We start from the raw sequence: 25,442 nt of genomic DNA, 5'->3' as shown, positions 1-25,442 counted from the left end.
GTGCACACACACACACACACTGTTCAGCAGGCCCTCGTAATGACACACACACACACACACACACACACACTCGTGCACATACACACACACACTCGTGCACACACACACACACACTGTTCAGCAGGCCCTCGTAATGACACACACACACACACACACACACACACACTGTTCAGCAGGCCCTCGTAATGAGGCCAGGGACACATTACAAAAAAACGGGAGCAGGACCGGTCAAGCGGCGGCACTGACCAGTGGTAAAGTAAAAGAAAGAAATGAATAAATCAGGTTTTGGTGCGGCTCCCAGTGAGTGAGAGAGAATCCGAGGGACAAAGAGAGATGTCAGTGCAAGCAGAAGCCGAGGGGGGAGGGGAGCCCCAAACCACAACACAACAAAAAGGAGCTCCGCCGTTAACGCTGACCGCAACACACACTCCTGCAGCGTGAACCCCAACTACACACACTCCTCCGGCCCGCATCCCAATCACAACACACACTCCTCTGACACGCACCCCGACCACAACACACACTCCTCTGACACGCACCCCGACCACAACACACACTCCTCCGACCCACTCCTGCTTTACTGAGAGGAGCCCCAACAGAAGCAGCCGCAGCAGCAAATGTAGGTGCCTCATTTCTTCTCATCCAAGTGCCTTCATGCACCCCACTCAACCAGCTGCACCCTCATGTGTGTGTGTGTTGTGTGTGTGTGTGTGACTTCAATGAAAATGTTAGATGTTAGGTGGGTGGGCAGCCAGTGAACAGTGGCAGTTCCAGGGTGACCCTGCCGATGCCCACTCTCTCCCTGGCAGTGCCCACTCTCTCCCTGGCAGTGCCCGATCTCTCCCTGGCAGCCCTGGTAGTGCCCACTCTCTCCCTGGCAGCCCTGGCAGTGCCCGATCTCTCCCTGGCAGCCCTGGCAGTGCCCGATCTCTCCCTGGCAGTGCCCACTCTCTCCCTGGCAGCCCTGGCAGTGCCCACTCTCTCCCTGGCAGCCCTGGCAGTGCCCACTCTCTTCCTGGCAGTGCCCACTCTCTCCCTGGCAGCCCTGGCAGTGCCCACTCTCTCCCTGGCAGCCCTGGCAGTGCCCACTCTCTCCCTGGCAGCCCTGGCAGCGCCCGATCTCTCCCTGGCAGCGCCCGATCTCAGGAGCCTGGCAGTGCCCGATCACTGCCAGGGAGAGATCGGGCACTGCCAGGGCTGCCAGATGCCAGAAAGCAGGACAGAACAGTGGCAGTTCCAGGGTGACCCTGCCGATGCCCACTCTCTCCCTGGCAGTGCCCACTCTCTCCCTGGCAGTGCCCGATCTCTCCCTGGCAGTGCCCGATCTCTCCCTGGCAGTGCCCACTCTCTCCCTGGCAGTGCCCGATCTCTCCCTGGCAGTGCCCGATCTCTCCCTGGCAGTGCCCACTCTCTCCCTGGCAGCCCTGGCAGTGCCCACTCTCTCCCTGGCAGCCCTGGCAGTGCCCACTCTCTCCCTGGCAGCCCTGGCAGTGCCCACTCTCTCCCTGGCAGCCCTGGCAGTGCCCGATCTCTCCCTGGCAGCCCTGGCAGTGCCCGATCTCTCCCCGGAGCGTGAGCAGAGCCTCTGGCTCCTCCTGAGGGGGTCTACCTCTGGCTCCTCCTGAGGGGGTCTACCTCTGGCTCCTCCTGAGGGGGTCTACCTCTGGCTCCTCCTGAGGGGGTCTACCTCTGGCTCCTCCTGAGGGGGTCTACCTCTGGGGGTCCAGCAGTGTTGTGTTTAGGTGCAAAGGGACTCCTTCACACTCTCTCTACCACAATCAACCCATTTGGTGCTGAGGGGTGTGGAAAAGAGCAGCTAAGGCCACACACTTACACACTTTCTGTCATGCAGTACACACACACACACACACACACACACACTGTACTGTGTACTGCTGTTTATGTGATGAGGAGCTAAATGACATTTTAGAAAAGAAAGAGTGAAGGAAAGTGTGTGTGAGAGATTAAGTGAGTGAACAGAAATAAATGACAAACAGTGTATGTGTGTGTGTGTGTGTGTGTGTGTGTGTGTGTGTGTGTGTGTGTGTGTGTGTGTGTGTGTTTGTGTGTATTGCATGACAGAAAGTGTGTAAGTGTGTGTGTGTACTGCATAAGAGAAAGTGTGTGTGTATGTGTATGTGTATGTGTATGTGTGTCTGTGTGTGTGTGTGTGTGTGTGTGAGAGAGAGAAAGGGACTTCTGTTAGTGGTCAGTGTGCCATCATGTCCTTCCTGTTATTCTCGGTGCAGACGGAACTCCGCGGAACCAGACGGAACCGAGCGGAAGCCCTCAGCAGACCCAGCAGAACCAGACGGAACCGAGCAGAAGCCCTCAGCAGAACCAGACGGAACCAGACGGAACCGAGCGGAAGCCCTCAGCAGACCCAGACGGAACCGAGCAGAAGCCCTCAGCAGTCCCAGCGTCAGCAGACCAACAGTGACAGAAGCCAGACCCCCTGTCCCCGACTCCCTTCCCTGTGATAGACCAGCACACATACTGTACGCTCATATCTCTTCTCTTCTCTTCCCTGTGATAAACCACCACACATGTATTCATACATCTCTCGCTGTCTATTCAGCCATTCAATTCTACTGATCCCAGTACATTCATCTGTATTCATCACTGACCTATCAATCGGTCCCTCACCTATCCATTTCAGCATATAGGTCTTCTTCTGTGTCAATCCATCACTTACACCACACCCACCTGGAAAAACGCACCATGAGTGCTGTGGCTGTATGAAGTTCAGCACCGTACCACCACATGGGTTTGTTTACGCCAGAACAGAAAAGAGAACTCAACAGAGTTGGAAGATTCATAGAGGTGCTTTTGCCATGTGTGTGGGCCTGGGGCCTAGAGGACATCAAGGATGTTCTGTTCTTGCCTGTCCACAAAACACATGCAACTTACATACAAGCACTTATGTTAACAACCACTCAAGTTCATGCACATGAGAATGCAGATAGGCCTAGGTGCACACACACACCTGATCTTATTTATCCGTAATATCAGCGTCTGAGAGAACATGAAAATGATTCCAGAACACCGGGGATCAGGATGTCACCCACTGCATCACCTAGCCTACCTGACTACCAGGAACAGTGTTATTCTCACCACCGGGCAAAGGCTCATCTTATTTGAATAGTGGGAAATCATGCAAATTTAAGCTTTCAGTTCACACACGGTGTGTAGGCTAGTCCTTGTATTTGGAATTCATATTTGCAATCCAGTCACCGCTGGCGTCAGTTCCTTAATGAGAGGAAAACGCAGTCCACCTTTAGTTTGTACCTTGAATAAAAGCCATGGCAACAGTGGCTCCTGAGCGCACGAGACTAAAAGAATTACTGAGCCAGGGTCAGGTGCTAACAGAACCAGTCTAATCACACCTCATGGACGTAATGATACGATGATGGATAACACACAGCCTACAACACATAGGCCTATTCTTCTGAAGGAATACAAAAGAACAGGCTTTCATTACACTTGGCTATAAAATGACCCATGTCAAATGCATGCATTGTCTATATTACCAATAGTCAATGCCATGCCATAGTATAAAGTATCCGTGGAAATACGAGGTTCTCGCTTAAACTTGAATACAAATGACGGGTGGTCTTAGAGTTTACCTTGAGGACGATTTGGCAAAGTCTCCACCATCCAACAGTCTGATTTTGCAGAATAGAACTCCGTTCACAAAAGGCACGGCTGTCAGTTCTTCGAGCGTGAAATGCGTCTGAAACTTAAATTTCTTCTTCTTTATTAGAAACGCCATTGGTCTGTGGACTTGTGCTGAGACGTAGTGCTTCAACCAAAAAAGTAAAACAGGGAGACTTAACGCGTAAAATGTAACTTTATGACGAGCATTGCCAGTGGTGAATAGCAGCAATCAGTCCGGGGCCTGAAAGTTCTTCTGTCTTATCGTTTGTTTCATCCGCATCTCCTATCGCCAACGGAGAAGGCCTGTAAAACAAACAACGATCAACAAACACGCAGAAGTCCTATAAACCCCCAGACTATTACAAAAATATTTATTGTCATCATATCAAAGAAGTAGAAATGAAGCCTAGCCTACCTCCTCCGGGATCATCAGCTCGCGTATGTCTTGCTTAGAGACCTCCACAGACAATATAGTCCTGAACTCGATTGTTTCAGTCTTTCTTCGTACACCTTGGAAGCCTGTTGTAGCCTGTTGTTATTAGCGGTTACAACTGGGGTAACAGCACCGTGGTATACTATGCTGCACGGAAAGAAAAGTCTGCGATGTGTTCAGCGTCTGCAAAATAAAGGCTATACCCTTCTGTAAACACTTTTAACACAAGCACAATGCAATCCAAAAGATGGTTAAACCTCAGATACTGATGTGGCAACCGCTTTTGTGAAAAAGGGGAAAAGATTCAACTACATTTTTTCATCATGACATCCAAAAAAAACAAACATTGAAAGTTACTATTAGGCTCATAGCCTAATGTTTGGAAGTGCTCCGATTTCAATTGTGCGGGAGACTTTTGTACTCCGCTCTAGGCTACTCAAGCGCCGCCCTAATATATGCGTCATAACGGTAGGATTTGTTAGAAGACTGTTACCCCGGCTTTCCAAACGAAATGTCTAACAAATTACAAAAGTCATGTCTTCAAACATAAGGTAGCCTAACCATTTTGAAAATAAGGAATTACAAGGCTAAGTAAATTCTAGAAGGATAATTATACCAACCACATTCACAGTTTAGTCAAATGTTGTATAAGGACAAAACAAACAGGGGGAAAAACACTGACTACATCGCAAAAAATGTAGCTAAATAGACACCATGTATGATTTGATGAGTGTTTACAAAGCCAACTGGTACAGCGACCTCTGGCGCTGTAACGTGGCATTGCTTGGGGAACACAGTGCCTTCTATCTGGCGACTCGTTCCAGTTCACATAATTAATTATCTGTCTGGTCTTCTGCAGAATAATGACAAGACTGGACATGGTCTGTTGTTCAGTATTAAGACAATGAAAGAAATATCAGGCATCAGTAAGGTAATGGCGAATTTAATGAGTTTGCAATGACAGATATTGTATTTCAACAACTCTGAACATTCATGTCTTCTTGGATTTGTTTTCTGTCTGACAAAATCCATGCATCTTGAAATACAAATAAGGCCAAAACAAGTATTTTATTTGACTGAAACTCAATGCTTGATTTTAAAACTGATTTCTTACAAATGCATTCAAATGGAGTGTACACTGAACCGTTCACATTCAAATATCTGTCCTATCATTTGTAGTCACTCTGCTGTTTCATAAATTATGTTCAGAAAATAAAAAATAAGTTATTCAACTTCGGAGGAAGACAACGTCAGGGGGAAAAATACCAAAATATTGATGCACCATCATACAACATGGCTTGTAAAATCCGTAGTCAGACAATAAGCAAACACACTCCAGGAGTTTTGCACAATAAAACTCCATCATCATATTTCAGTCCCAATGTATGTACAACGTAGTACTATCTACTGCAACCAGCGCATAGGCGCGATACTCCACAACCTAGACCAAGTCAAACACACATTTTAATATTCCTGTACACAAATGCGGTTCCACACAAAATCACTTTATTTTGAATACACACATACACACACACACACACACACACACACACACAAACACACACAGACATTGAGAAACACTTCACAGAAGCACTCCAGTTTCCTCCCACTAAGACAGAATGACACACACACACACACACACACACACACACACACACACACAGAGTTCACAGAGTCATACACATCTACCTTCACCCACACACACACACACAGTTTACAGAGCTATTCTCATCTACTTTCACCACACACACACAAACAGAGTTTACAGAGCCATACACATGTACTTTCACCCACAGACATGAACAAAACACATTCACAAACGAATCTAAAATCACACACACACACACACATACACATACACACACATCAGTAAACAAATCTAAACACACACACACACACACACGTCAGTAAACAAATCTAAACACACACACACTCACACACACACACACACACACACACACACACACACACACACATACACATACGTCAGTAAACAAAAATCTAAACACACACACACTCACACACACACACATACACACGTCAGTAAACAAATCTAAACACACACACACACACACACACACGTCAGTAAACAAATCTAAACACACACACAGATTCCTGAGTCTACTGCACGTGCTCGGCTTGTTGGGTGGCGGGGGCTTTGCTCTCCGCTCCCTCGCTCCCTGACGTCGCCACGGCGACGCCCCCCAGGCTGTTGGCGCTCTGCAGGAACTTGCGCAGGTCCTTGAGCGCGGGCCGGAACATCTGGATGAGGGCGAGCAGCGCGGCCTGCGTCCCCTCCAGCGCCTGGGCCTGCCGCTCCTGGGCGCACGCCTGCGCCTCCTGCGAGCGCCGGATCATCTGCAGCAGGTCGTTCTGGTTCTCCAGGTGCTGGGCGATCTCGCGCACGTGCAGGTTGGTGACGCGCTGCTCCTGCAGCAGCTTGGCCGAGTTGAGCGCGATGCGGCTCTTCAGCTCCTGCGGCTTCACCGAGCACTCCGTCGCCTGCGCCGCCAGCACCTCCACCGCCGCCGCCTCCGTTGTCACGGTGACGGGCGTCTCCGTGGTGCAGTACTCCACCATGCCCTCCTCCAGCGTGTGGTAAGTGGTCTCACCTGAACAGGAACCACCACACACACATAAGCATCAACACATACATCAGCCACTACACACACACACACACACACCAGGGTTGTGCACAATTCGAATTGCAATTCTGCTTCCTGTTTGCTACCTCAATTGAAATGCAAATGAAATTCAAGAATTGAATTGGAATTTAAGAGCCAGTTTTAATTCAGTTCTGGAATTTTGCACAAGCCTGACACACACACACGCCCCAAGTACCCAAATCACATACCAATACAGACGGTATACACTCGAGATGGCCAACTTCCTCTCTACTCTTTCAAGCATCATAATAAAGGGTCATTTTCAGTCTCTTCCGGAGGTTATGTCATCTGAATTTGGCATTTGAATCTGGTTTTCTTGTTCTTGGAAGAATAACAATCACGACTATCCAACATTTGAAGTGAATGTGTCATATGGTTTCAATACTAAACCCCATGCTACCTCATTTGATCTGGAACTGAAGGAGCTGATGGATATTCTAATGGATGGCAATGGATGTTCCGTAAATAGGAAAGGACTTTACCTTCTAAGGTTTTAACTTCACAGGCCGCAGAGGCAGTCTGGGTGTCTGCTTACACACAAAGAGACACCACATCACCACAACTGCACAAACTATTTGTTTTAAGTGTCAGATGTAAAAAAAAATATTTTGGCCTATATGGCTCTAAACTTAATAAGGGTATTCAGGACAGGATATCTCATAGAATCCAACTTTATGCCTACTTCTGATCTGTCGACTAAGCCTAGGTCTGCTTCAGTCTACAAATTAATTAACGGTCAGAGCAATCGGCACTTATAAATATTTAACATTCAGAGTTCACCTAGTGAACTACCACCGTAGCATAGCCTACTGGACCGTCAGTCTCACGTTTCACCGCGCACTTCCCGCAAGCAAAGCCTAGGCCTATTCTTTTAGCGTACGTTAACGTAATTGACTTACTTTGCGTGAGAGTGACCGTAGCCGCTGAGCTCATTGGCACAGGAACACTGATCTCTGCGCTCGCTTCGCCCGCGGGAAGGCTGATGATTGTGGCTTCTCCCAGGAGGTTACAGATTCTCTGCTGCATGGAAGTCAGAATGACTGGCACTGAGGTGCAGTCGCCAGTGCCTTCCATTGCTGCGCGGGCCTGAGCCACTTTCCGCCGCACTTCAGTCTTTAGATCTGACCACTTCTTCTTTACCTCAGCCAGTTCCCTTTGACAAGTAGTCACTGCATTTACACGCTTCAGTATCTCAATCCATGCATTGTTTTTGGCGATGTGAGTAACGCCAGCGTTGAAGTGGTTAACTAAAATGTGTTTCTGTTTTTCCATCTCCTCCACAATGATTTCCACCTCCCTTTCAGAGAAATTCATTTTCCTTTTTTTAGCTTGTGATGCCATGACTATATGAAATATTACTTTTTTTAAAGAATAAAAGTGCGTAATATACGTAAAAATAGTAAGTTTTTCTCGACTGAGCTGCGCAACGTAATGGCTTCTAGAATCGGCTTCTTCTTCCTACAACAACGTTTGCGTCCGTAATGGCTGAAGTCCCGCCTCCTCCATATGACAACTTTGATTGGTTCAACCATGCCTATGGGGTACACTTCGTCACCCTCTGTAGTTGCTGAATACACTGTCACTCAAATACAAAATGGGTGGTTCAGCCTTTGACTGGCCACAGGTCTATTCCAGAAAGTATCCAACAGGTGGCGATATTTCTCCGCTTAGGAACACAAAACACTACAGAGGCATGGCTGCTGCAGGAAATAGACTGGATGAGTCATGAAATCTTATACTATAGGCTATTTTCTTCCTCTGTACATGAAGACATAATTTATTTCAAGCAATGTAAATATTAATGTTAGAGGTAAGTAGGGTAGAGGGAAAAGTGTGTGTGTGTGTGTGTGTTTAGAGGGTGAACATGACATGCCATAAATAATTAGGCCTACATTTTCAAAAACCAAGGATCCAAACAAATACATCACTGTGCACTATGCATATGGGATTATCTTATTTCACCCACCATGGGCCACAAAACTTTCCCTGCAGCCACATGGCAGCTCATGCAACATCGGTCAGCTGGCCTGGGACTCTGAATATCAGCTGCACTGCCTTTGCAAACCTCTGCAGCAGAAGAAATAGTTATCTGGTCTTGGGAAGATAAAGTCCTGTTAGAAAATTGACACCCTTCCGGTGAGTTGAAAGCTGTTAAGTATTTCAGTATCAGGTCATCTATGGTGGTCGCTAGCCAAAGCCTGATAGACACTGAAGCGTTCAACCGGAGGGTTGCCGGTTCGAGCCCCGACCAGTGGGCCGCAGCTGAAGTGCCCTTGAGCAAGGCACCTAACCCCTCACTGCTCCCCGAGCGCTGTTGTTGCAGGCAGCTCAGTGTGCTGGGATTAGTGTGTGCTTCACCTCACTGTGTGCTCACTGTGTGCTGTTTGTGTTTCACTAATTCACCGATTGGGTTAAATGCAGAGACCAAATTTCCCTCACGGGATCAAAAAAGTATATATACTTATACTTGTACTTAAATGCCATTTGGGCTTAACCATGCGATCTTTATCAGGGGTCTTTTGGCTGATGCTAATGGCACGCTGATTCCACCACACACCCCTGATGCTAATGGGCACACTGATTCCACCACACACCACGTAATGGATACTCTGACTCAAGTTTTGTGTGAACCCTGAGCCTGCATTAATACATTAATGCAAAGTATATCAAGAACAGCTCACACACAGTGTCCAAAGTAGGCATATGCTGTACAATCATGCAATGTATAGTCCAACATAGCTAAATCATCTCATTAGGATTCTTTGTAGTGAAAGACTGAGTTTCTAAATAATATTTTGTCTCTGACTGACTGATCTAAGAAAAACAATTTGAGCAGTCTCCCTTTGTCAGTCTGGTTGCTGTTCAGTGTAGTCCATCAGTCGCTGTTTCTGAAGTGTTTCAGCACGTTCTGCAGCATCAGCACGTTCTGGAACAGAATGTTGGTGTTTTTGTTCCAAGGATCGGAGGTTCCCAAGGGTTCAGCTGGTGGAGTCAAGATGGCGACGGATGGAGATGATGTCACCACTTCACCGAAGGTTCAAAGGTTTTATCTTATGTGTAATAACTATTACAACAACCCTCTCATCATGATTGTTTTCGTGATTGGCAACGGTGTTGATTTGGTGTGTCCTACGACTCACATGTTGGCTTCATGTGTGGACAGGCCGGTCCCTGGCAGGCCTCATGAGTACAGCCAGCTGGCAGCCCTATCACAGAGAGCAGCCTATTTCTGTCTTCAGAGTTATAGTGGTGTGTCACTGTATTAGAGTTATAGTGGCGTATCACTGTCATTACAGAGTTATAGGGTTAAAGAGGTGTGCCAGCTCGGCAGACTCTAAGCATACTGAGTAAAGCACAACTGTTGACATAACAAACATTTATTATGGCAATTCTTGGCATTTTGAAAGTACACTGTATTCATGTGGGCTACAGCATTTCTAAACAATAAAAACAAATGACAACCTCAAATTGTACACATGACGTGTACTTCCCTTCATTTGAAGATATGCTTAGTTACTTTAAACTGCATAAAAGATGGGCAAGACAAGACAAGTGTTTACAATGTCTTAGGCCTAAATTGAAGACAACTTTTTCTCTCAAGATGAATTATACATTTAGTAATGTAAATGTAACAAATCAGAGATTTGTGGAAATGCTTTCGTCACAGAGTTTTTATGGACTCATAAACAAAAACAGGAGTTATGGGAGTTAACAACTCCGGAACTGTGCCTATGCTGACACGCCACAGTAAATTATAATAGAAATATCTTCTCAAAAATGGTGCTTTTACTGTTATTATATGCAACCTTTTACTGTTATTATATGCAACCAAAGGTGAACAAAACAGGTTGTTTTTCATTAATTTTCTTGAGCAGGAGAAGCCATAAAAAGATAAGAAAGCATCCAGGTGATAATTGTTTCTCTTCAAACTGATTAGATGTTCCGTGTCTTATTGTTGTCACGTGTTATGTCTGCCAATCCCACCGTGGCCCATAATGAAGAGAGAGATAGAGAGAATAGCATGGAAAGATAGAGAGAATAGATAGAGAGAATAGCATCCTGTTTTCCCTGATTTGCAGCTGCCGTGCTGACCCCCTTTTGTAAAGGTTATCAGTTACTGCGTCAGGCGTAGACAGCCACCTGTAATCTGCTGAGATCAAAACACGGCACATTGGGGCCAAACACTATATTGTGATGCACTACTGTGGAACTTGACCTTGCCATGGCTGGAGGGGTGAGGGGGGTATTTGCTGTAGTTATTATCAAAGCCTGTTACTGACCGCAATTAGGTGTCTTATTTTGAAGTTGAGGGCAGATGTATACGTGTGTGGGTGTGTGTGTGTGGGCGTGTGTGGGGGGCATAGTACAAAAACAGCATAGCGTACAGCTGATATAGTGAAGTAAAAACACCAATTAATAACCGAAAAACAACGGCAAAACAAGTCCTAAAATTACATTAATGAATAAAAACAAGTTTTCCCCCAATCAGCCTATAACAGTAAAGCACCCAATAACTAAATACATCAATATGCCCCCATTAGAACAGACCACCTCGGATTCCCCATTAATACATCAATATGCCCCCATTAGAACAGATCACCTCGGATTCCCCATTAATACATCAATATGCCCCCATTAGAACAGACCACCTCGGATTCCCCATTAAACGTCACCCCATTAGATCTTTTGCGTCGTTTGCCCCCATTACAACATATCACCTCAGTTTCAGCATGAAACGTCACCACCTTTAGGCCTCCTGTGTCGTTTGGTGTGAAGATCACACTGGTTGACCTCCAAAGCTCTTAGTGTTGGCCTGGCCTGGCCTGCTCCCGTGGTCTCTCTGTACGTCGCCGTGTGTGTGACTCCCCCAAAATAGCAGCAGGACAGCCCTCAGGCTCAGATGTCCATCATGGGACGCAGGCGGCCGATAAGTTCAGGATGTCTGCCTTGCATTCTCCTTGTGGTGCCTCTCCGGGGTGTAGAAGTGTTGCCATTTCGCCCACATGGTGTGGAGTGTGTTGCCATTTCGCCCACATGGTGTGGAGTGTGTTGCCATTTCGCCCACATGGTGCGGAGTGTGTTGCCATAGACCTCTGAAGTTTGCCTACAAAAAAGCAGCCATCTTTGACATCCGGTATCTGGCGATTTTTCCTATGGGAAAATAACATGGGGATTTTGATTTATCACACCTCTTAAACTCCGGCGGGGATGAAAAAGTCTGAAATGCAGACGTTTTCCTGAACACACTTTTGTCCTCTGCCTTCGAGTGGATACTGTGATCTCCGGTACGTGAAGGAGGCACACTTAGATTTTTGCTACCCCAGAGCTAACTTGCGATGCAACTTGCCATAGGTAGTTAGCTTCAATTAACAACCGGATCTCCTTATATGGGCAAAGATGGCCTTTTTGGTTATTTTTTGTAGGCAAACTTCAGAGGTCTATTTCGCCCACATGGTGCACAGTGTGTTTAGCAAATCTCTTTTGTGACTGTGACTATGAGGGCATTATCACAGAGCTACTGGGTTTTTTTTTTTGGTCTTTTTATGCCTTTAATGACAGGACAGTGAAGAATGACCGGAAGCGAGTGGGAGAGAGAGTCGGGGTGGGATCCGGAAAGGACCACAGGGCGGGAATCAAACCCGGGTCGCCAGGGTACGGTGCAGGTGCCCCAGCCAGTCGCGCTACGGCCAGAACTATTGGTTTTGCTTGTGGCTAATCCAGGAACATGAAATGTTTTGTCATCAAACAAGGCACATTTTAATGCTGGCCACCCAAACCTCTGAACATGTTTATCACCACAACCCCTGAACATGTTTATCATCCCAACCCCTGAACATGTTTATCATGTTCTGAGTAGACCTTGCTTTGTTATTTCATGGTCTGTTGTCAGCTAATACTATTGGCACAGCAGTGGTACTTTACAAGCCAACTGGCAATCCTTAGATGTCAGCACAAAGAGATGGCCTGAACACACACACACACACACACACCCTACTTAAGAGAGGAATGTCAGATCAACCTTGAAAGTTAGGCATCAGAGCATTCTTGGATAGGAATGAGGTCTGGATTTGTTGCATCATCATTAATATGTCAATATATGCCTACTGTATATTTTTTCCTTTTTACAATGATGGAACGTATAAGTATATATACTCTTTTGATCCTGTGAGGGAAATTTGGTCTCTGCATTTATCCCAATCCATGAATTAGTGAAACACACTCAGCACACAGTGAGGTGAAGCACACACTAAGGGCCCGTCCACACGGAGACGCTTTTTAGGTTAAACGCAGAGGTTTTGCTTCGTCTTGGCCGAGCGTCCAAACAAATCCTGTAAACGCACTGCCCGAAACCGCACTTTTCTGAAACCTGGTCCCAGAGTGGAGAAATCTGAAACCGTAGCCCGTTTGAATTCGTTTAGACAGCGAAACATCCTGCTTGCCTATCGATGATGTCATCGCCACACCTCAGCTGCCCTGGACTTGCACTTATAGTATTGCCTAACAATACTAGTTCATACATGACATTACCAACGATTACACTCATTAAGATAAATATCACAACTGGTGCTGCGCAGCGCCGATAGCTTATGACTTGGTGGACTGAACACTGTTTTTTCCCGGTGTTTTTTAATGCATTAGCTACTGTCAGTGACGCGAGAGAACTTAAGTTATTAGGAAAGTGCGGTGTAAGTTTAGGCTACATTAATTTGTGCGTAGTGCCAGTTGTCATTCATTTATTTTACATGTCTTACAACATATATACATGCATTCAGTCGAGTGAAATCAGATATAAGCATACAAAGACGCTTAGAACTCACGTTAAGCCGATGGTAGCACACTGAATGCAAATGCGCGATTTGATGCAGGCAAACGTATTGACTGTTACTAACGAAGGTTTTATAGCAATATTATAAATGTGGCGACAGAATAGCCTAGAACTTGGGTAAGCCTTGCGTTTAGTAGCCTAATTGCGGTGATGGCCTAAACTAATGTGAATCACGGACTATCCTACAACCAAAGAAAGTAAAGGTGATTAGTAGGCCTACCTGCGTTAGCCAAATAAAGGACGGGACTGCACCCTTCACAAACCGTAAAATAAAGTTAATTAGTTTTACAGTTGACTGTTCCCCATCAGTCCACACAAACAATTCTGGTTTCCTTACACTAGCCATTTCGTCATAGCCTATTCTGTCTGTTTGTAAAGCACAAACTTTGGTCAATTTCTGTAAAGAAACAGTGCCACCTATAGGCCTGGGTTATGAAGTAACGTGTTGAGTCGTGTTGAGATGGATCCGTTTGGACGCAAATATTCTTGATGCGGTTTCAGGGAAGACGGAGGAAAAAAAGATCGGTTTCGTATGTGTGGACTAGCCCTAATCCCGGCGCAGTGAGCTGCCTGCAACAACAGCGGCGCTCGGGGAGCAGTGAGGGGCCTTGCTCAAGGGCACTTCAGCCGCGGCCCACTGGTCGGGGTTTGAACCGGCAGCTCTCCGGTAACAAGTCCGAAGCGCTAACCAGAAGGCCGGAGTAATGTAATGTAATGATGGGTAAAGATGGGATGATAATAACTTTTAAAATGTCAAGTAAGATAGCAGGAACCAGCAATCCATGTCAGTCAAGTTACAGGCCGAACGCAGACCTCATCAACCATTATTGAGAATGTTTGGAGAAAACATTTGATTTGACTATAAATGAGGGTGCACTGCAGAGTAGGCCTATAGCTAGCTTAACTGCTTAGTTTCATAAAATGTCCTGCAGCAAAACCTGTGCAACAAAGTGCATGTGAGGCTTACTACTACGCCTTACTAACTCACTAAAACAGGATGTTATCATTGCTGGTGCGTGATATAAAAAATATTATAGGCTACTGCAATTAGATATTCAAAAGATGTATTGCATCCTCCAGCAATATGGGACATAGCATCATCTCAACGTATTACACGCTCTTACTAGAAACAAATATCACTGCTTTGGCTATGTAACTAGTGATCATGATGAAAACGTTCACTCTGATTAGATGAAATACATGGTGCAAATGCAAATGTCAATTGTGTGGGCAGGAAGCCCAGCTTTTGAAATTCTTGGCGCCCACCTCAAGAACAAAGGCCAAAGAGAGCAGGGGAGACGTTGGTACTACTGGCCAATGGGAGCGTGCTACAGATGATGACGCAGAGTGTGGGAGTGGCTCTTTCCTATTCATAGCATGTGGCACACTTCCGTACCGGCATTTCAGTATTCTTTTGCCGAGAGGCAAACCCATCGTGTGTTATTTATTTATTTATTGCGCATACTTTCAGTTTTTAATTTAAGATGTTGTCCCTTTGTCTTTACGTGCCTGTTTCGAACTCCGATCCTATCGAAGTTGATTATTTTGAGTCAAATGGACTTCCATCCGAGCTGAAATCCTTGTTCAAGCTAAGCGTGCTACTCCCATCTCAGGAATTTACTACTTATCAGAAATGGAGAAAGGTAAGGGCTTGTACTTTATTTATGAGCGTTTTTCACGTCTACACGATTTGCACGCATCTAATTTAGCAGAAATGTCTGTTCCATTTTGTCCTGAAATATCAGTTTCGTCGCGTACCTAAACCATGAGTCATACGGTCACAGGCCGGGGGTTGGATTTCTCGAAAAATGTGACTTCCCTAACGCGCTTCCTCTGCCTAACCACCTAATAAGGACGGCAATTCCGATTACGTGGACTGTAGCTAGCGCTACTTTGCCGTTGAGATCTTAAAGGTGCAGCAATTGTCGATCGGTATGTTATCGGGCAAATAAAAACACAATCCTGTCAACTGTTGTGCAATTCAGAGTGAAACTCCTATGCTAACTTGTTAGCAACCCTGTGTGAGTGCAAATGCTGCGATCTGGCATGACTATCGATCGAGGTGACAGAAGGCTCCAGTAACTTCGGTATGCAGTCGATTGCATGGTCCTGCCGTTAGTGTAAAATGCTTCTCTCAGATTGTCCCAATAATTTAGCCATTTTGTCTTGAAATTCAATAGCCTGCTGTGCAAAAGTTTCAGGCAACATTTTAGTTAATAATGATACTTTCAACATAGTAATTTTACTCCTTTTTAATGTTGGAATGTGCACTATAGCAAAAATGCATTCAATATTTTCACTATTTTCTATAAGAACTGCGTTGAGATAAAGGTCTTCCACTTCCTCTGGACTGTGATAACTGAGCAGACCCTACAGAAGGTGGAGACCCAACTTGGGAGTCTCTTCTCTCACTCACATGTGCGAATTAAACAGGCGCTCGAGCATGACTTGTTCGAGAGGGGCGTCTATCTTCATACTAGTGAAATGGGTCATCTTACCAAATCTCAAGACGCCTGCTCTAAAGTGCACTGCACAGGATCGGCCGGGTGCCAGCTGGTCAGTCCCCTGGCCGCATGCAACAACTGTTTCCTGATCACATAGACGACCGTGACTGACACCTGCACTAGCACACTGATTTGCATGTGAACGGGAGTTGTGCAGATGGCGCTCTCCAGTTGCATGTCTGATCCGTCTATGTGTTTCATTTCTACCAACTTACTGCGCCCAGTACACACTATCAGACAGACAGGACACGAAGTGTGGCGGTGTAAATTTAAATTTGGTCACTAAGAGTGTGAAGAGGTGTCCAGGCGGCCACACACACAGGCAGCCCACCCACATAAGCCACAGGGAACAGTTTGCCTTTGCAGGACTGCTATGTGATGAAATCATTGAGTAATGGGCAGCTTATCTTATTTCTATGTACTCAAGCCTGATTGAGTGATATGTAGGCCTGAAAGCTGGCCACGTTACTGCTGTGCAGCCTAAGTCCTGCTTATTTTACATCACTAGGTTGAAATTGTGCGTGACCCGGTTCTCAAGTGATGCTATGATTGCTATCGAGTTACCCTACTGCTTGTGTCCTGGACACTGTGACCTTTAGGCTAGCCTACATCCCTGACCTGTTAGTTATGTCCAGTTAAGTAATACCCTGATCTGCATTTGAAATGTATTCAATCATCATTTGGACCGCAGATGTCTAGGAAAGTCGTGTGTGTGTGTGTGTGTGTGTGTGTGTGTGTGTGTCCAGGTTTCTCTTCCTTTGGTGTTGTGTGTAAGTAATGTCGGCCATCTTGTCCTTGCAGAAAAGTGTGAAGGAGGAGAAGGAAGTGGACGGCCAGCTGGACTTTGAGGAGTTTGTGCATTACCTGCAAGACCACGAGAAGGACCTGAAGCTCGTCTTCAAGACGCTGGATAAGAAAAGTGCAGGTATGCGAGGTGTCGGAGATCGGCGTTTCTGGGACTAAGAGAGAACTGGGCATTTTTTTTGGTGTGGCAGACTGCAGTGTTTTAATCGTGTCTGTTTGCTGTCTTTCTCTTCATTCAGGTCATGTTGATGCCAAAGAGATTGTGGAGTCGCTACGAGACCTTGGCGTCTACATCACGCTACAGCAGGCCGAAAAAGTTCTCACAAGGTAATTTTAAACGAAAGCCGCAATCTATCAACGAGCTTCGGCGCTCCAAGCCTCGGCTGCTTATGGCTTTGGGTGAGGGATGACGAAGGCAGTTGTGTAATCTCGGTGTAGTCTGTTAAGTTACCTAAGAGCTCATGAATCACCACGGTGACCTGCTTGTAAAACACCTCTAGTACCCTGATTTGAGTGCTGACTGTGTCTTCTAAACGCTAGGCCTGCTGTGGTTGGGCTTGACTGTCTCTCTCTCTCTGTGGCTTGTGCTTGTTGCAGGCAGAAGGGACCACTCTCTGGTTCCCTGCCACCTTGTAAGTAATGACCTTGTCTGCTCCACGTGCTTTGCCCAGCCTTTTCTCTGCTTAACCCCTCTCTCCATCTCAACACCTACTTGACTGTGTGTAGGATGGCACTCATTGAAAATGATGTTATCGTAATGCATGATGGTGTAAAATCTGTGCCGTAAAAGCTACATTTGCGAAGCCAATATATTTTTCCTGGTCAGGAAGTTATAACCCCTCTTTAAATCTGAGCATTTAGACTAAACATCTACACATGACTTCTGAAGTGGCTATTGTGATGCCTCGTTCAGTCCTTTTGGGCCTGTTGTAATGTGTATACTCTTCTAATTGTATTGTAGTATGGACAAGAATGGGACGATGACCATCGACTCAAAAGACTGGAAGAATTACCCCACCTTACAGCCTGTGGAGAACCTCCCAGAGATCATTCTTTACTGGAAACACTCAACGGTGAGCAACACACAGACAAACACAGACTCGTATGTATGCAGGCACAAGCTAAGCTTTAGAATTCTTCTTTTTGACAATTAATCGGCCAGCCTTGTCACCCTTGCCCTCAGTTAGCCTCTGAATCTTATCCAGATCAACCAACCGGTCCTAGCCGGATCCAGTGTATCTGGGCTGAGGGCCTGCTCTCGTGATGTTGGTGTTTGGTGTCTTACAGGTTTCTGAATGTGGTTCTCTCTCTTAGTACACTCTTAAAAACCCCTGCCAACAGTGTCCTGAGCTTTAATTTACCTTTGCGCTCGAAGCACAAGGGCTCGAAATATCCTCTTCCAAGAATTAGGCTGCCTGGAGGACACTGTGATCCAGGCCACTAGACGGCTTTGCAGGGCCAGTGTGCCTGACGCTAAATCTTTGACGTGTCTGCCTCTCATGTGCCAAGAGTTGGTCCAGTCTTGCCCGTAGCTAATAATAAAGACTGGGATGCCTGGAGGAGGGCTGGGCAGACGCAGACAGGCCAGCCAAATGTCGAGCAGCATTAGTTTATGTGGGGACCCGCTAATTGACCTGCGTCACTCTGTGGTGTTCAAAACACTCCGTACATCCCGCATGCTCTTGCCAAAAGGACTGTGTTCCCATCCACTCCAAAGACACAGATCGTAATAACGGCTCAAGCTGTATCAACTTGGCTTTTTGGCTATGCAGGGCCAGCTCAGCTCAGCTCAGAAGTGCTTAATAGGGAAAACCCATGTAGTGTACTCTATAGTTCTCTTATCTCTGCCATGGGTGCTCTTTAGTATGATATAGATTTGCGTCTCAATTATCTTTAGTCAGTCATATGTATAACCCCCCACCCCCACCCCACCCCTACACTGACCTAGAATGTTATGTTATGTTATGTAAGCGCAGCTGTGAAGGCTGCTGTGTAATGCTGGGGGGCCCTTTGGCCTTTTGCAGTAGGAAGCCCCTCACCATGTTCTGGGCCCCCCAGTGACGCACTGGGTGAAATTTACACTTCGGGGGGGATGGGTGGGGTTAGTGTCCCATGAGGTTCCAAAGGGTAAAGACTATCAGTTTGGTGTGACTTGGACCATAGACCACGATGACCAGCTCTCAATGACGCACGACAGGGCCCTGTCGCACGATCTGCCGATCAATATGTTAATAAGTGCCATTTTGTGTGCATAGTGGGGCTCAAACACAAAACCTGTTGATCTTGATGCTGCCAAATGGCACAAAGATGGGGCTACTCAGAAGATGCTGTGTGACAGTTTGCTCAGTTTTAGACCGACTAGTTTGCAGAAAGTGCTGTTCTGTTTTCCAGGAGTCTGATTGGTTGTGTGTGTTCTCTGCAGATCTTTGATGTCGGGGAGAACCTGATGGTCCCAGATGAGTTCACAGAGGAGGAGAAGCTGACGGGGATGTGGTGGCGCCACCTGGTGGCCGGAGGGGGCGCAGGCGCAGTCTCTAGGACCTTCACCGCCCCTCTGGATCGCCTGAAGGTCATCATGCAGGTGAGGAGGACACACACAGACTTAAACACACACACACACACTCACTCTCTCTGACTCAAACTCTCCATGCGTCACTCACCGAGGGAACATCTTGGCCCCAATAGTTCATATGTACTTGCTCATGTTCCCTATGAAGGTGCTGTGGGGGGGGGCGAGGAAGGGCACTTGGTCTGTACGATGCTGTCACATGACCTGACCTACTCTGGCAGTCTCAGATCTTTGAACAGGGTGGCTTCCATTTTACGCAACCTATATGTTTCCCTTCCCTTGCATTTTGAGGGGAAAGTAGGTTGATTGCGTAACTTTCTCCCAGCCTAGTGAACGGAACAATTTGAGGCAGATATCACATATTACACAAGAGTACTTACCCAAGAGCCATAAATGTGCTAATCAGTACACATGCACGCTCGCACTCTAGTTAATGAGTGCATGTGTGAGAGAAAGAGTCTCGGAATCTCGGCAGCTCGGCAGCTGTGCCTGCCTCCAGCCAATCAGAAAGCACAGGGCCTCACACACCCTCGATTCTGTGCTCTGGTTGGCTGCAAGCGGTTGATGTTGCATTGCTCGTCCTGATTGGCTGCAGTTCCAGATGCGGGGGGCAAAGTCGGGTCCATGTCATTGCAGCAGTTGTGCGTCAGCAGCCTTGTTTGATCTGGGCCACTGAGGTCAAGTGCTGCACCAACCACTTGACCTCAAGGGCTTTACAATTTTGTGAAATGTTTGCCTTTGATCTGGTCTTGCCAAACCCAAACGTGCACTAAGACCCTTGGACAGTTCTGTTCAGTGCAACAGGGTCTTACAGTAGAGGAGCGTAATTACTACTAAGTATTAATCAGCATGAATTAATGAACCAGACCATACAACGTCATATTTAAAGAATGAAAAGGCAAATTGTAAAATGGGATAAAAATGTTCTGGAGGAAATGGCGTTTCTCGATCATTGTTATTGAGGGCCATCTTGTGTGTGTTCCGTCAGGTCCACGGGTCTCGGAGCGGCAACATGTGCCTCATGACTGGCCTTGCCCAGATGATCAAAGAGGGCGGCGTCCGCGCGTTGTGGAGAGGAAACGGCATCAACGTCATTAAGATCGCCCCCGAGTCGGCGCTCAAGTTCATGGCCTACGAACAGGTACTGCCCCGACTGACTGGCACCACCAGTGCCCTGGTGTCAGAGTTGGCATTGGAGTGGTCTTAGAGTACTACCCCTGTAGGTGTTCTAAACGCCTTGACCCCTGATTAAGGCTCGATCCTCATTAAGTGTCTGCCTTCCTTCCTTGTCTTCTAACCAGATTAAGCGCCTGATGGGCAGCAATGGGCAGACGCTTGGCATCTCGGAGCGCTTTGTGGCCGGCTCTCTGGCAGGAGTCTTCGCCCAGAGTGTCATCTACCCGATGGAGGTGAGCAGACAGCTGTCAATCAATCAGTCCATTTGTTGTTGCGCTGGGTTGCAGAAATGGGTTATGGGTAAAAACTATTGAGGGTGAAATGGTTTTGTAAACAGTCAAAGTGTAACAATCGACATAAGAACTCATCAGATGGTTATAACCTCTAGTCTACAACTGCTGATTTGTGGACCAAACGCAAGTCTCTAACCTTGTCCTGTGCTGCCATGTTTGCCTGCAGGTCCTCAAGACCCGATTGGCACTGAGAAAGACGGGCCAGTACGCTGGCATCTCGGACTGTGCCAAGCAGATTCTCAGGAGGGAGGGCATGAGTGCCTTCTACAAAGGCTATGTTCCCAACATGTTGGGCATCATCCCCTACGCGGGCATCGATCTGGCAGTGTACGAGGTGAGTAGGTGCCTAGCAACATGGCACTCTACTGGAGAGTGGTCCAGCTGTAAATGCCAGTCCAGTAGAGAATCGCTCAGTGGAACAGTGACTGAGTGAGTAGGAGTTGAGTTGTGACCTTTCACCCTCGTATTCCCCCTACAGACCCTGAAGAACTCCTGGCTGCAGCGGCACGGTTCTGACAGCAGAGACCCGGGCGTGTTGGTTCTCTTGGCCTGTGGAACAGCCTCCAGCACGTGCGGTCAGCTGGCGAGCTACCCTCTGGCCCTGGTGCGGACGCGCATGCAGGCACAAGGTGAGCGCCTACTCTCCCTCTCCCCTCTGGGACACCCCTTCAACCAGAGGATAGTTATAGCCTGGGGACTAATGTTGCGTGAGACAATAAAGTCACTTTGGACAACGGTGACCTCTAAGTACCATAACTGTTAACTAAAAATAGTATTAATAGCCTGGTTGTTCCCACCTTGGGATTCTGAACTGGCCTGAATGTTGTTGTCCTATGTGTGTAGCATAACTGAGATGGTGTTTATATAATGTCATGTTGTTGCCGGTGACATTGCGTCTTTCATTGCTGACTTTGCGTCTCGTTGTGTCTGTCCTCAGCTACGCTACAGAGCAGCGCCCCCCAGGCCTCCATGACTGGCCTGTTCAAGCAGATCCTGCAGACCGAGGGCCCCACTGGCCTCTACCGCGGCCTGACCCCTAACTTCCTCAAGGTCATCCCAGCGGTCAGCATCAGCTACGTGGTGTACGAGAACATCAAGTCCACCCTGGGGGTGACGTCGCGGTGAAGAAGCCTCTCCATGCTGCTGTGATTTATCGTTTTCTTTTGGACAGAGAAGTGAAGGGTCTGGACAGAAGAGTCCTTCAGTCTGGACGCCTCAGACCCTGTGAGGGAGTTGAGGCGTCGCCCTGCTGAAGGAATGAGAAGGCTGGCAAACGTCTGTCTGGACTACGAGTTCTTCAGGAAGTGAACAAGTATGGATTATGAATGCTGTGCAAAGGGGATCGGGGGTGCCTTTAACCAGCGCTGCTGCTGTAATCGAAATAGATTTATTTTTTATGTTAACTTTGAGGAGAGACCATGGTACTGGAATACTGAAAGCTCGGACCAAATCTGTGTTGTGAATCCACCTCTAGCTTGGAAAAAGGCTGAAGAGTGTGTGTTTATTTGTGGGCGTCTGAGAAACCGTCTAATGTCTGATGTATTCTTCCAATGTAAAGCATTAACAGTATGTATGTATGTAGGATGGACAGTATGTATGCCCACTATTCGATTGATCGTCTTCATATCCGCGTTTGTCCCAATGAGCAGCACCAAGTCTTGTCGCCCTGAGAGGGAGATCTCAAGCTCTGAGAGAGGAGACCGAGTGCCATGAGCGAGGCTCAACCATGGTTGCTTCACACTACACACAGCTCGGACTGCTGGGGGGGGAGGGGTGGGAGGGGTGGGTCTGCCCTCACCCTGGGTAGAACTTGGGGGTATTTATTTGGTAGTTTCTTTATCTTATCGGTGCTCTCTCTGCTGCACCCCTGTTCCACTGGGCTGACTGGTGGATATATTTATGTACGGACACACAGAGAAAGTATTTATTTTTTACTGGTGGAGCGGGGCAGCAGATGGAGCTCGTCGTTTAAAGCAGCGCAGCAGTGGTTGGTGGCGCGTCATTGTGTTTTCATAATTGGGAGATTGCTAGATCTGTGGGCATTGCCTCAAAGCTAATCTGTTGAGATTGCTAGATCTGTGGGCATTGCCTCAAAGCTAATCTGTTGCCTAATCTGATGCCTAATAGGGGAGAATGCGGAGTATTGCTAAGATTCAGCTTGATTCAAAATCGGTGCATTAAATGCCATTTCCTTTCTTTTTTTTAATGAGCTGCCAGATTGTGTTCTAGATGAAAAATGTTTGCATTGACCTGTTAAACTAGAGGAATCAACCTTGGTTGCTCATTCAGTATTGAGGTGACTGGTGTAAAGATGGTCTTCAATTCAACATATTTTGCAGAAGTTGATGTAGAAAATCAATGGGTTCATGCACACAGAAGCCGCATTTGATTCAAAAATCGATATTTGACTCAAAAGCAATGCACTTTAAATGACTTCAGTCACTTTTTAAATGTTCTGTGTAATTCACTGTTGGGGGGGAGAGAAGAGCATTAAATCACTGTCTGTGTGTGTTTCGTCACGTAATGTGATGGTTTGTATGGGCCAATCATTCCAAATATGTTGAGTTCAAAAAAGGAGATGAGGGCTAGGTGCACTGAGGTGATTTTGGGTTGACTGTAAATCAACAAAGCTGGAACAAAAATATCTCTCTTCAGTATATTTCACTACAACTGAATGTAAGCCTAGGCCTTAAATACAAGATGTCGTATTAACAGATAAGATACCTCAGGGAAAACCAGTTGAATAATGAAGTTTTTTGTAACTTAGTAAATGGCTAGCCAGTATTGTTTCTATTTCTGTTGTTAGCCCTCTGTGTTGCATTTAACAGATCTGAAAAGACTGAACACTCTGGACTTAATAAAAACACATTTTAAAATCAAATTTGTTGTCTGTTAGCGGTTTCTAAAAGGGGGGGGGGGGGGGTGTAAAAGTTGTTGTGTGGCAATATCTAAAGTGTATCTTATCATGTGTTCTTAAAACAACTGCTCACCTGCTTATTTTAATGTTATAACGAACAAATCTTATGCCACATCTACAGTTATTGGGTCATTAGCAGTTGGGTGGTCACAAGTTGTCACTGCTCTGCTTCCATTTGTGACCTAAGCAAACCAAGTGAAGAACACTAGTCTGGAGTTCTAATAATGAGCTTATCTGTGATCTTATCGTCGTCATCAGTGGTACTCATCCCTGTGTGGTACAGAATTGAGTTCACTGAAGTAGGTGAAGATCATAAACAGGGAAATCTGACACTCTCATGTGTTAGTATTGAAAGGACCCAAGTCTTTGGAAAAGTCGTCTGACTATGTGGTACTAACAGTTCTACTTAACAGAATACATCCCTTCACAATCACCTGAAATATTGGTTGGTTTCATAATTCTGAACTACAGAACTCATACGGGCCATGAACACCTAATGAATGCACAACAAATAACTTGTTTGCACTTTTATATTCTTCATAAGCATAAATAATATTAAAATATATTATATTTGAATATTTTCATCATATATTGTTCTAATTTCTTTTGCACAGTTGGGATTCGTTGCAACCCTCCATTTTATTGCACTTGCTCTTGTACGACCAAGCATGTGACTAACTAGATGTACCGCAGAGCGGTACAAAATATGACCGCCGCCCAGTCCAGCACATTTTTTCCACAAAAAGAAATCACGCTGAAAGGCCTATATGATTCTAACGGTCTCACTAAATTGCATTATCCACACTCAATTCTCACTGGTATCTGCTAGACAACAAGTACCAAAACATGATTAGTTCATAGATTTCACATGTAAAATTAATTTTATACAACCCCACCCCCATCTTGCCTGTTCATAATTCTGAGAAATTCTTGAATTGTGTGCATGTGTGCGTGTACAAGTTTATGTGTGTGTGTGTGTGTCTGTGTGTGTGTGTGTGCGTGCTTGTGTGTTTGCCTGCGTATGTGTGTTTGTGCATGTGCATGCATGCATACATATGTCTACTGTGTGAGTATGTGTCATACGTATGATTACTGTAAATGTATGTGTGTGTGTGTGTATCTGTTTATGCACATGTGTGCACATGGAATGAATTAACATGACCCCTGGAGGCAAACATACGGAAAAAATTGGTCATCCTAGGCCCTACGGTTCTCAAGATATTCACAGAAAACTGTGTCTGCCCTACCCTCCTTTCGGGGGGTCCAGTATAGCGGGGGGGCTACAGATCAAAACGAAAAACGACTGTTCCATGCTATCCATGTGGGGTTACATGCCCACCAAGTTTCGTGTACCCCGGTCTTTCAGTGTCCCGGGAATCCTTGTTGGTGTACGGTCACTAAATGTACACATAAATTATTTTATTGTAAGGCCCCCCATGAACGAAAGTTCACAAAACTTGGCATGCATTCGGAGGGTGTCATAATGATCCTACACTTTCAATTTCGTGCAGTTTTGACCATGTCAGCCAGAGATATTGTGGTGAAAACACCTAATTTTTTGCTTTTTAATTTTTAACTAGGTGGCGCTATACATGAA

At 46.3% G+C, this 25,442-nt stretch overlaps 3 protein-coding genes across 8 annotated transcripts in view; 1 reads left to right on the top strand and 2 right to left on the bottom strand.

Annotated features, from left to right (window-relative positions):
• fam102aa (family with sequence similarity 102 member Aa) overlaps window positions 1–4,498 on the bottom strand; it is a 38,066-nt gene extending 33,568 nt beyond the window's left edge. For all 5 annotated transcript variants that reach the window (XR_006033543.1, XR_006033545.1, XR_006033546.1 and 2 more), the window contains exons 1-2: window positions 4,073–4,498; window positions 3,627–3,960 (exon numbers count right to left, since the gene is read on the bottom strand). Coding sequence is in view for 1 of the 5 variants with exons in the window: in XM_042100618.1 (XP_041956552.1) it covers window positions 3,627–3,772 (146 nt within the window). In the remaining 4 variants the exon portion in view is untranslated. The remainder of the gene's footprint in view (window positions 1–3,626; window positions 3,961–4,072) is intronic.
• Window positions 4,499–6,091: 1,593 nt separating this feature from the next.
• On the bottom strand, window positions 6,092–8,225 carry naif1 (nuclear apoptosis inducing factor 1). 2 transcript variants are annotated; one of them, XM_042100629.1, is made up of 3 exons: window positions 7,656–8,225; window positions 7,239–7,283; window positions 6,092–6,702 (listed from the first exon to the last, which is right to left on the bottom strand). In XM_042100629.1, the coding sequence occupies exons 1-3, from the start codon at window positions 8,095–8,097 to the stop codon at window positions 6,212–6,214; spliced, it is 978 nt and encodes a 325-aa protein (XP_041956563.1). In that variant the 5' UTR covers window positions 8,098–8,225; the 3' UTR covers window positions 6,092–6,211. The 2 variants fall into 2 exon arrangements, with proteins under 2 accessions (XP_041956563.1, XP_041956564.1); XM_042100630.1 differs by lacking the exon at window positions 7,239–7,283.
• A 6,751-nt stretch (window positions 8,226–14,976) lies between these two features.
• On the top strand, window positions 14,977–23,809 carry slc25a25a (solute carrier family 25 member 25a). The gene is made up of 10 exons (XM_042100594.1): window positions 14,977–15,225; window positions 16,888–17,011; window positions 17,130–17,217; window positions 17,852–17,963; window positions 19,313–19,471; window positions 20,448–20,600; window positions 20,761–20,868; window positions 21,095–21,262; window positions 21,407–21,557; window positions 21,866–23,809. Exons 1-10 carry the CDS (start codon window positions 15,067–15,069, stop codon window positions 22,051–22,053), a joined length of 1,410 nt encoding a protein of 469 aa, XP_041956528.1. The 5' UTR covers window positions 14,977–15,066; the 3' UTR covers window positions 22,054–23,809.
• Window positions 23,810–25,442: the final 1,633 nt, after the last annotated feature.

Source organism: Alosa sapidissima, chromosome 8, assembly GCF_018492685.1.
Source record: "Alosa sapidissima isolate fAloSap1 chromosome 8, fAloSap1.pri, whole genome shotgun sequence".
Classification (NCBI taxonomy): domain Eukaryota; kingdom Metazoa; phylum Chordata; class Actinopteri; order Clupeiformes; family Clupeidae; genus Alosa; species Alosa sapidissima.
This window is presented reverse-complemented; position numbering and strand designations above follow the sequence as displayed.